Below are 12,637 nucleotides of genomic sequence, written 5' to 3'. Positions count from 1 at the left end.
ATTTCATTTCTTTATATTTTTCAAATGTGCATTTATTTTTGAGAAGGAAGAGCACACGTGTGCAAGCAAGTAGGAGAGGGTCAGAGAGAGAGAAAAGGAGACAGAAGACCTGAAACAGGTTCTGCCTTGACAGCACATAGGTGGATGCGGGGCTCGAACTCATGAAGCACAAGATCAGGACCTGAGCTAAAATCAGGTACTTATCCCCATTATTTCATTTTTACTTTAAATCATCCCCAAATTTCTCACTAAAGGAGTCAAGTTATATAATACATACCATGTGCCATTATTTGTGAGAATAAGCACACATATGAAACATACTACCTTAAATTCAATCTGATCTAACACATACTACCTTAAGTTCAATCTGATCTGTTCTGGCTGTGAGTGACCCACATGGGTGAATGATTTTATCTTTCTGGACTTCCATTTTCTCCATGTAAAATTAGGATTCTGAACTAAAGTCATTTCCAGCTCTCTAGAATTACAGTTTATTAAACATATAAACTCACAAGTCTGTACTTTCTTCAACGTTTCATTTGATAACTAATTTTCTTAATTCCTTATTTTCTCCTGCAAAATATCTAGCATTCTAGTGTAATTTTGCATGTGATACACATAATTTATGATTTATGCTGTGTCACAGTTTTTGTAGTTTATTTCATTAAAAAGAACTATTACTTGGTACTTGTTTGAACTTGGACAAAAATGACTAAATTCTTCTTTATAAAGTCAGGTATAGAAAATGTACTGCTGGGCTAAGACTAAGCATGAAAGATTCCATCTGAGAGGGACAATTTGTCAGAAAATTATGAGGAGGTACAAACAGAGGGTTATAATGGAAACAGTCTTGCAACATTAACTATATCATTCACTCTCATCAATTCTGTAATAAATCCACACACCGCACTGAGGAGTGGTGCAGGCTGGATGCTTCTCCAGCCGACAGTCTCCCATCGCTGGTCCTCCCCCTCGGGGTGACCATGCTGCCACAGAAGGTAGCAGCCCATCATGGCTTGGGAGGGTACCATGATTCAGGCACAGAGGGTTAATTGGGAAAATGCAAATGGCAGCCCCAAAAGGTAGACAAAAGCGGTAACCCTAAATCACCTTCAGAGTGGTGTCTTCATGTTACTTACTCATCAGCAACATATAGTTTAAGCAGAGCAAAGACTGGAGCACAGTCACGAAACTGCCTTTATGAAAATCATTGCCTCTTTTATAAAGGTCCCATTGATAAGCATCATCGCTCTATCTAGAAATTAAACCTCAGGCTCGCTCTGCCAAAATCAAAAGTGCAGGCATGTTCAGAAGTTACAGAGGAATTTTTCACTGTTCTAATTACTGACTATGAGAGACTTGGTATGCTCCTCCATTAAATTAATAAGAGTTTAGGGAATTGAGGTACCTTTGGTCTGATGGATTCAAAATGTAATTAACAAGCCATGATGTCATAGCTATATATTTAATAGTGTTGTATGAATGCACTGAGGTAGACAGAGAAGTAAATCATTTAGGGAAAGAACACTGAACTAATTTTAATTTTAATTTGATAACAGTAATGCAATGAAAGGTGGTGAAAAGAACATGAGCTTTAAAACTGTAAAGCTCATCCCTCTAACCTTGCTCATCAATGTGACCTTTGGGAAGTTTACATAATTTCCCTAAGCCCTCTAACCTTGCTCATCACTGTGACCTTTGGGAAGTTTAAATAATTTCCCTAAGCCTATGTGTCTTTCACTGTCAAAGGGAATAGAGTATCTATTCTACAGAGTTGCTGTTTAATTCCTTAAGGACTGGTCTATATAGCATAACATCTTGCTGAATACAAACTACATATTAAATAAATAAATACCTTAATTTCACTCTCCTATCTAAAGGTATGGCCTAAGGTTATAACTCTGAACATAAAAGACACTCAGGACATTTAGGATTAAGAACAGACATCCTGTTAGTGTTAATTAAAATTATTTCTTTCCCCAAATTGTTCAAAAAGTTTAGCTCTTTCTGGTAAATGAGTTCCCACTTTAAGGTAATGCAGGTTTTCTTTCTTTTTTTTTTTTTAACATTTTAAATTTATTTCTGAGAGAGAGAGAAACACAGTATGAGCAGGGGAGGATCAGAGAGAGAGGGAAATACAGAATCTGAATTCCCCAGACTCCGAGCTAGCTGTCAGCACAGAGCCCGATGCAGGGCACGGACCCATGAACCGCAAGATCATGACCTGAGCCAAAGTCAGGCGCTCAACCTACTGAGCCACCCAGGCTTCCCAGGAATGCAGGTTTTCAAAACACGAAAACAAAAACAAAAAAGAAACAGCTTAAGGTCACCAAAATAACTATGATGTTTGACAGCTGAACAGGTCTTCCTGTAAGTTTTAAAAATACTTTTTTAATCTCAGCATTAAATCATAATTTAAAAAAAGAAATCTTTATTTTCCCTTCATCGTCGTAAGGAAATAAGGCATTTTCTCTGATAAAATAGACCATATAAAATAACCTTAATTATAGGTCAACACCATGGACCATTTTACAGATGAAGAAACTGGAGTTAAAAGGCTTAGTAACTTGCACAAGTTACTTGCACAAGGTCATCCCACTGACCAGCAGGATGTGAATGTGAACCAGCCTTGCTTAATTAAGGCTCATGCTCTTAGCCTCTGTGCATATCATTAGCATGAATAAAATGATAAACACCATCACTTATACTATTTATTTATGAACACACTCTCTGGAGTCAAGCTCCTTTTATCTTTCTAGGACGGCTTTAGACTCAACTTTAACAGACAGAATTGAGTTGACCCACATGATTGCTCGAAGAACTGAGAAGCTGGAACAGCAGGAATGACTAAGGGTCACGAGACCAGCAAACCGTTAGAGAGCTGTCAGGATGTGCCAGGAATTTCTAAAGAACTGTTGTTATTTTTATGGTTTTGATGTCTACAATAATCTAATGGAAAAAAGAATAATGTTGTCTCCATTTGACAGAGTATGCAACTGAATCACAGTTTAGATAACTTGCCAGAGGCGACATGGCTAATACGTGCCCAAAGCAGCCTTTGGGCCCAAAGTTCATTCCTTCCACCGGCCTGACGGATGATGCGCGGTATATGGGCGGTGCTCGCAGTCTAAGGACATCCTGCTATTGACACCAGTTTTTCTATGGGAAAATACCTCACTGGCAGGTAGCAGAGACTCAAGTTTTTTCCCTGGTTATGTAACACTTATGAATAAAAAACAAATTAATTCGATGGTCTTAAGTGTCATATACAAAACTGTATGCAGGTTTTGAGAGGAATGAACAATTACTGGAAAGAGCATAAGGTTCAGTCTTATTTTTAGTTAATTTTTTTTTCAAAATCTGATTGTGAGTCCATGTTTTAGGACAATTCTGTGAGAAATGCACATGACAACACCCACATCCCCTACTTTTGCCCTGTGGGCCGCTTGAATAAAAACAAAAACTATCGCCTTTTTCTGCTTTCTGCTTTTACTGATTCCTGCCCTCTTTCTTTCAGTAGCTGGACATTGGATTAAAATTAGAAAATGTGGGGGCGCCTGGGTGGCTTAGTCGGTTAAGCGTCCGACTTTCGCTTAGGTCAGGATCTCGCGGTTCGTGGGTTTGAGCCCCGCGTCGGGCTCTGTGCTGACTGCCAGCTCAGAGCCCGGAGCCTGTTTCAGTCTGTGACTCCCTCTCTCTCTGACCCTCCCCTGCTCACGCTCTCTCTCTCTCTCTCTCCTAGAAATAAATAAAACATTAAAAAAATAAAATAAAATTAGAAAATGTGTATTTTGTTTGTTGTGCTTATGTGTTTTTTTTAATCAAATTCAGAAAATCATGAGTATCCTAAACATAACACCAAGCTGGATGAACAAATGTCTCTAGGAAATCTTAATGTTCCATTGATTTCAACTGTTCAGTGAAGAGGCATTTGGGGCCTTTATGTGTGATTACGGTGAGCAGGTCCAGGCTTGTGCCCACCCACCCCAAAGAGGAAGTCAGGAAACACACAGTCATTTTCTCTCAAGCCTGAAGGTCTGATTACCTTTTCTAGAGGGACTATAAACAAATGATGGCACAAAAGGTCGGGGATTCAGTAGTAATATACAAGTAACTGCCAGCCCATGGTCCCTCTTCATTACCGACACATCAAAGACGATGAAGTAGGGTAGTATAGAAACAGAGTATTTCTAAATAAAACCCAAGGTTTCTTTTTTCCATGAAAAAGGAAACAATGGGATTGTTACTGCAGTCAATACTGAAGGAGTCGGTCAGAACTTGTATCAGAGCTTTAAGGGACTTTCCCTGAAAAAAACATCTTCTTACCTCAGGGCCTTGGGGTTCTGGGAGAAAGAGTGCTATGCTGGTCTTCCTTTCAGGAGAAGCTGGCCACCATAGCTGAAAGATGTGAAAAGACCTGAGGAATACCACTCTCTTAATGGGGGAGGCGGAGATTTCAGCTACAAACAAAAGCCTGCGAGACCAACCAGGATCTGATGCAGTCTTAACAGAGAGAACAAGTGGAAACATTAAGACACTCAGTTTGAGGCTCCCTCTACACGAAGTGAATCTAGACTTTTTAGAGTTACAAAAAGTCAACCAAAAATAGTGTATCACCACCTACTATGTGCCTGGCCATGCCACTCAGACAAATAAGACCAGAAAACCAGCTCTGCTCTTTGAGAGATCCCCACGTTAATGGGACCGAAATAGGGACCTTTTCCAAAGGCTCCGTCTCTGCTTGTTTTTCTGCTAGGTCCATTTCCCCATGTTCCATATTTTGTCTCTGAATAAGCCAAAGGGGCTATGTTCCCACTTCAAGTGGGAAGCAAAAAAGGTAAACATTCTCTGGGGTTGGACCTAGGTCCCAAACACCTGATGACCTCTACGAAGCGCCAGACAAATCTGAGCTGATGCTGGCATCCTTGCCTCTGCCTTTGGTAATTTATGGAATACTGCCTACTCACTTGACACTCACCTTTGACCGGGCCCTATCCTGAACTCCTAGAGGAGCACGTACCCTAGAGCCTTTTCTAATATAAACCGTGAACCCCAAGCACTGACAACACTCATTCTTTTCTCCTTTTCCAGTCTCCCAGACACTCTGTCCACTATTCTCTACTTATCATTCATGCTGTTCAATAAACTCTGTTTTCCCTTTCCCTAGCTCACATCTGATTTCTATCCTGCGTGAGGCCAACAATCTTCTTGTTTGATCCTGTGGGACCCTCCTCTGGGTTCTTGGACCCAGCCTGCCTGCATCAGAACTTGGGGAAAATTGGTAGAAGAGAAGTGTCTATATTGAGATGATCCATGATTATATATCTAAGGCAACGTAGTAAGTACTATCACAGAGATAAGACACATGAATAAAAAAGATACAGAAATAAATCTGTCAGGAAGGGATACCTAAACAAACGAATAAATAAGGAGGATCTTTATCAGATAGTTGGGTGTCAGATTTGTAGCTTAAGAAGTAGCAATTTAGCTGGCACATCTCTGCTAAGAGGCGAGGGGAACAAAAGAACCCCTTCCAGGGTGCTGGCGATAATATAAACTGATGCAATCACTTTGGGGAAAAATGATTTAAAAGTCAATATTCATAGACATACACTCTAGACTCTAGAATCTGCAGAAAAACCCGTGTATGTGAGCAACTACAGTTATCAATATACAAGGCTGTTCAGAGGATCACTGTGCGAGCAAATTAAACCACAACCAAAATCACTGAAAACAGCTTAAAAAGATAATTTGTAAATAAAATAAATAAGGTATGTTCATTCAGTGAAATCTGTAGCAGTAAATAAGCACACTGCAGTTATACACACCAACAGAGATAAATCTCACAAGCATATTGTTAAGGTAAAACAGTTTGAGGTTTATGCATACATATACACACATGAAACTAAATAAAAGTGAAAAAAACACTTAGAAATCATAGATCTTTCTTTTGTGTCTTTTTTTTCTTTTTTCTTTTTAATTTTTTTTTTTTTATGTTTTATTTATTTCTAGGAGAGAGAGACAGCGTGAGCAGGGGAGGGTCAGAGAGAGAGGGAGTCACAGACCGAAAGAGGCTCCAGGCTCTGAGCTGGCAGTCAGCACAGAGCCCGACGCGGGGCTCGAACCCACGAACCGCGAGATCATGACCTAAGCGAAAGTCGGACGCTTAACCGACTAAGCCACCCAGGCGCCCCAGATCTTTCTAGATAGAATTTACTTTTCCAGCTGGGTGATGTTGGCACAGGTATCCATTTTATTGTTTATTTTTGCTATTGCTATTATTATTAATGGTGTGGATACATATTATATGTATATTCTCTTGTAGGATAAAACATTTCATAACAAATAAAGTACTAGTAATGGCAATTCTCTGTAGTACGGATACGGATAATCAAGATTGGACTTGTCTCCCTTAAATGTTGGAGCTTAAATTCAGGGGCTGCAGGGAATTATTAAACTTGCTGCTCAGAACACAAAACTGCTTTTCCAATGTAGGCTTTAATAAAAACCCTTCAACAGTCCATGGAACCATATCAGGTACTCATGAGACCTGAAACAGCAGCAGAGACTTAGGATAACTCACAGTCTTTTATCAATTCTTTCCAGCGAGAGCAGGTTTTTGGAGGGGCACAAATCACAGTGGAGAGAGAGCTAAGTAGCTTTCAATGCAGGTAATGTTGAAGATGGAAATTCATTCCACACAAACATATTAAAAGTTAATTATCTGTCAGGCACTGCCCTCTGCCTTGGGAATACAGCAATGCAAAAAAGGTCAAAAACCCTGAGCCCTATGAAGCTTATATTCTATCTTTGGGGAAGAAAAAAAGACAATAAACATAGTCACATACAGAGAAACAATCTGTGAGAAGTATGGTAAGGAGAGAATAGGAAAGCAATGAAACATCAATTTAATGTTTCGTATTTAAGCTTCCCACATATGTTGTAAATGTCCATAGATTCTGAGTAAGAAATAAAATACATTTGGTGTGGGGACACAGCTCTGATAAATAAGAGATGTGGCTAGAAATATAGAGATGGAAAAGTTTATTCTGACCCAACGGTCCCACTGAAGAGTAAAATGAAGAAAACTGTGGAGTAACAAGTTTGGTGATGGACACACAGACAAATGATAGTGTACTGCAAATGTCCTTTAGCCATCTTAGGTAAATCAATAATGGTTACGGATGATATGCCACTGGGGTAATGATGACGATTAAAAAAAAAAAAAAAAAAGAATAGTCACACCAGTGAAATGGGAATATGTGACACTTCATTTACCAAGGTAGTAGAGCACAGGATTGGAGACTTAGCAAATGTATATTGTTTCATATTTCCCAAATTATCTTTTAGAGTTTTTTGCTGTAAAAACAGTAGAGAGCAGAAAACTAAATACAGTGATACATGCTCTCTCTCTTAACTTTAGAAAGTTACGCTATAAGAAAATATAATAAAAGATGTCAGTAACTGGCCAATGGCTATAAAGAGAAAGATACCTTCTAAAGGTTGATAGTCTTATAAACATATAATGATAATAATGTAGTAGGGATAATATTTGAAATAAAGGCAAATGGCAGCTAAAGAAAACAAAGTTATTGCATAGAATTTCTCCTACTTATTCTGATGTTTAGATATTAAAAGAAAAAATGTATATGACATAGAGAGACAATGTATATCTATTTTTAATAGATATTAGAATATTTACCTATATGGAATATATACCCTAGATGTGAATATGTATATGTTTATGTATACGTATACTGCATGTGTATTTGTATATGTACATATACAATGTGTGTATTTGTGTATGTACATATGTATATGCATGTTTGTATTAGAACAAACTGTACTTCTTGATAAAATAATGAGTTCATGTCAGATTGAAAGAATGGAACTAGCATCTTATGATTGGAGTATATATGGGGAGACTGAAACAAAATATCAAGATATTAATTAGCAGTAAACTACCCAGTGATTTAATGGCATGGTCTGTTTATCCAATGGAGGGTTTAAGCAGATGCTGAGTGACCAAACTGAGGGATTATATAGAGTGACCCCTAATAGTGTGTGGATGGCTGAACTAAAAATCTCTCGGTTCCTTTTTAATCCTAAGAGACTATGATACTCAGTCTTACTTCTTGTGGGATCTCCTTTCAGCTACTATTCATCCCCACTGATCATACAATTGTTCAACTGATTGATTGTTTCAATTACTACCCATATCTGGGTATTCATGAGTTCTCAGTCACACATTCATGACTGTCCTAACCCTCTTTGCTCAATAAGTGCATTTACTTTTCCACTCTTCTTTTGATGGCTAGTTAACATAGCTAGTCAAATGAAGTTGCAGCTGAGGCCACCAACATTTATTTGGTACTCATGATTAAAATGAATATTATATCAATTTTCAAATATAGAACAAACTTACTTAAGATGAGCACTTGAACCAAGAAAAGAATAGGCTTAGCTGGATGCCTAGATTCAATAGATCTTCTAAACTAGTCCATTTATATTGAACCACATAGCTATTGTACCAACCAACCAACCAACCAACCATGAACACACGTAATTGGGTTATACTGATCTTGAGAGAATGAAGTTTCACAATCTCTTTCTTCAAGTCATTCCTATATTTATCAACTCTCACAGACAGGAAATTGTGGTGTATATCTATCCTAAGCCTTTCACCCTGTAGTAAAAACTAATTTCCTCTTTCTTGATTCTCTGCACCTGGGTATCTCAATAGCTGTGTGATCTTATTATCCACAAAATAAGAAACAGAATAAGGTCATATCAACAATACAGATCATGTATAATACTAGTCAGAATGATGGACTCCAAGAAGCATCATGAAATAGGCTGGCAGCTACCCTTGTTGTGCAAAAAAACAAAAAAAAAAAAACAAAAAACCCCCACAATATTTTGATAACAATAACGTGCCCAGTTTGCTGAAATAAAAGATGTTAACAGCCACATGTATCCATGGATGTATGGAAACAGTTATAATGAAAGATAAATACATTTTGTGTAAATCAATAATACTCCCTAAACAATTTATACATCATTTACTACTTCTTATGATGGTATGGCAAACGGTGTCTGGTATTAACTCTAGAGATAGATGTAACCATAATGTACCAGTGAAAACATAAAATTGATTTTGTTGCTGCTCTAATGTAAGAGGACTACAAAGTATTTCACACTTTTCAAATTCATACAACTTAATCTGGTGTATAGTATTCAGAACTGCTCAACTCAGCAACTATTTAAGTAAATCAGACTTTCACTGGACAATTATGAATTACTATACTGAGATGCAGAATATATTACCTTACAAAGATGATCTTGACTCAATAATTCCTTCATGTTTCCATTTATTTCACTTACATACAAATGGCATATATAGCTGAAGAAAATATAGCCTTCTATTTTGATTATTAAATAGTAACAATGTGATAAGAAGAGAAAGAAAGAAGGAAAGAGAAAGAAAAAGAAAGAGGAAAGATCCCAAATTGATCCCAAATTAAATAAATAAATAGATAAATAAATAAATTAAGTAAGTAAGTGCCAAAACTCATATGAAAATAAATTCCTTTTCATTATCCCCAGGAATATGTTGACATACATTTTGGCCAGCTGAGGTTCAAATTAGATAGCACCACGTGTGACAGAAACCCTGAGGCCTGCATGCATCCTGACGACAAAGGTGATTGTTTCAATTATTTCCCTTGAATGACTTCTCCAGCCTTGATCTCAGCATGAGGCAAGGTATTGGGAGCCTGATGCATGCAGCCATGTAATTATGCATTTCAGTTTATTTTCTTAATTAATTTAAATGTGTCTGAGAAATATACAGGGCTTGGATCTGAAAACTCCCATGGCCTGGTCACTGGATAGAAACAAGACTCCTGAAGTGACAGAGTTGACCGCAACTTTCATGAGCTTTAGAAAGAAGCTCTTTGGAAGAGGTGATCAAACACTTGAAACTTCAAATCTTGGAGAAAGTTATTCTCTTTAAAAGTGGTTTTTGTTTGTTTTCTTTTGTTAAGAAAAATGAGGTTGAAGAAATTGCTGTCAGCAACTGCATTTGGCTGATAGTCAAAACCACATAAGAGAATCTTCAGGGGTATACCACTGCCCCCAATATGCGGTAAATGAATCACTAATGAAGTACAGACATTAGTAAAGGAGGGCAGGAGCAGAGCTCAGAACAAAAAGACTAGGAGTAGAATTGGTATAATCTATGCTAAAATATTCCTAATTGTGGGGGTGGGGGACACTAAGCCAATTCTAGGGACAAAGGAATGTTTCAGATGTACTACCAGAGAGTCTCTTAAAGCAATAATTTGCGCAGGAGGCCCCAATTCCAAATCTAGCCACCCACAGACTCACAGACCTTGATTAGTGACCCTGAACACATGTCCATCGCTAGGATATAGTAATTTTCTCTAATCCAGGAACATACTGAGTTCTGCTCAACTTTTGTCTTATATATATATATTTTTATATATATATATTATTTTTTGATGAGTACCCTTCAAATTTTGCTCTGTATCAGAGAAATGGAACCCTTGCTCAGCTTATTTTTCTCCGTGAGCATATGCTCTTCTGTCATGATTTGCACCATTATAGTTTTTCCTCTCCGGAAGGTTAGGCCACCTGCTTTCCCAGGGTCCTTGCACACGACAGCAGTGTCCTATGCTATGGACAGATGCTGGGCTCATTTTCCCTTTTGAGATTCTGTTTCAAGTTAGAATTCCATGTTAGTGAATTCAGAAAGAAACTATTCTTGCTAAATCAATACACTGTAGAGTTAAAATAAAAAAGTGCCAGGACCAGCCCAGTACACGCAGATCAGTGAAGTTAAAGTCAGCTGTATGCTTGCCCCTGAGGATGCAGAGTTCTAAAGAATAATAGCAGTCTGGTCAGCAAGTGTAAGATACCTGCTTAAATGGGAAGACATCTGAAGTCTTTAAGCAAAGGCAGAAAGCTTTAAAGGCAGAGTCAAGAAATGTAAGAATTTAGCCAGAAAATATAAAGTGAGCTAAACTAGATTTTGCTGAAGCAGCTAGTTTTTCTGAGATAAGTCATGCTCATAGGCTTCAGGTACATATTCAATAAATTAAAGCAAAATTCATCAACGAGTTACACAATTATTTTATAGTATTACTTTTCATGAAAGAGTGCTTTAATTTCTGGTTTTATATTTACGATGGCTGTGCTCCAAAAATGAGATCACCATTTGTTGACAATAATAGATATTTCCCATGTGGCTAGGAGAAATTCCAGGGTTTATATTTGATCATGCAGTATGTTATACAGAGAGTTTAGAGAGGGAGGTAAATACTCCATGCAAAGTATTTTAAAGGTACTTGTGATATCTACTATTAATTTTAATATGAAATATCATCCCTAAAAAACAACTAATTTCCTACATTACCAGGTTGAGTAAGCAATAGTTCAAGGTTATAGGTTAAAAGTTTTCTAACTTGCTAATGAATCTATGTCTTGTGCTATCTCATGATCTCAAATTCCCATACTTAAATGGCAGGTAGTAATATCATACATGTGTCATGAATACATACTGAATGCGGTCTTAAAATAATACATGACACTCTTTGGAATTTCAAGACACATACTTGTAAAGATTAAGATAAATAAATTATGATTAAAACATAAAAAGAACACTGCTGTATCATCTTTGAACCAAGAGCAGTAAGTATAAAATCACGGTTGTACTTACCACAGTGAAATTCATCACTTTCAATATCCATATTGTCATGGCTAAGTTAACTATCATGGTAACCAACAGCAGAAGGACAAAGAAGTATAAGCACCTCTTTCGCCATCCATAAATCCCCACTGGGTAAAGTTGTGCATTCTCGGCCCTCGGTAGGTTGTTTTGTTGTGTTGCTAGTATGTATTGTTCTCGGGTCATCTGAAAAAAAAAGGAAAGGAAAAGAAAGAAAGAAAGAAAAGAAGCATTCAAAACTAAAACCAATGTTTTTTTTTTTTTTAATTTAAATCAAAAGACATAACATACCTACAAATGGGTAGTCAAGTTTTCAAAGAACTATTGTTGTGTAATTAAAATTAAATAATTCAATTAAAATCTTACAAAATGCCTCCTATCACATCATCGATGCTGAGTTTTAGAGCTGTCCACCTAACTGTGGTATTTCTAAGATGTATATTATTTTCAGTTATATTTGCCCAATTCTGAGAACTTTTCCTCTCGAGAGCATCTGATGATGGCGCAGCTCTACCCCCATGTGTCTATGACTTAAAATTCGATCCACATCCTATTTACTCTTGGAATAAGTGTCACCTGTTTTTTGGTGCGGACAGAGACCAACTGGATCTCAAGACATTTCTACACCTTTATCTAAAAATACAGGATATCAGTGGCTCAGTGTATATGTTTTAATAAAAGGTAAGTCATTTGAAAGAACGTATGGGAAGAAAATACACTTTCATTTAGAATTATATAGATTTGCTATTTGGTTAATGCTTTTACTTAGGATGTTGTTGGTTATTTAGTTTAGTTGTATTCAGTGAGTTCTGGAAATAAAATTGATCTGTAAAAAACACAAAACATTATACTGTACTATACTATTATATAATATTATATAACATATTG

At 37.1% G+C, this 12,637-nt stretch overlaps 1 protein-coding gene across 1 annotated transcript in view; it reads right to left on the bottom strand.

The window, feature by feature from the left end:
* Window positions 1–11,935, bottom strand: part of SGCZ (sarcoglycan zeta) — a 459,011-nt gene extending 447,076 nt beyond the window's left edge. Inside the window, exon 1 of the mRNA XM_039221153.1 lies at window positions 11,741–11,935. Coding sequence (XP_039077084.1) covers window positions 11,741–11,935 — 195 coding nt within the window. The remainder of the gene's footprint in view (window positions 1–11,740) is intronic.
* Window positions 11,936–12,637: the final 702 nt, after the last annotated feature.

This window comes from Hyaena hyaena, unplaced genomic scaffold, assembly GCF_003009895.1.
Source record: "Hyaena hyaena isolate Hyena2069 unplaced genomic scaffold, ASM300989v1 scaffold_17, whole genome shotgun sequence".
NCBI classification, from domain to species: domain Eukaryota; kingdom Metazoa; phylum Chordata; class Mammalia; order Carnivora; family Hyaenidae; genus Hyaena; species Hyaena hyaena.
This window is presented reverse-complemented; position numbering and strand designations above follow the sequence as displayed.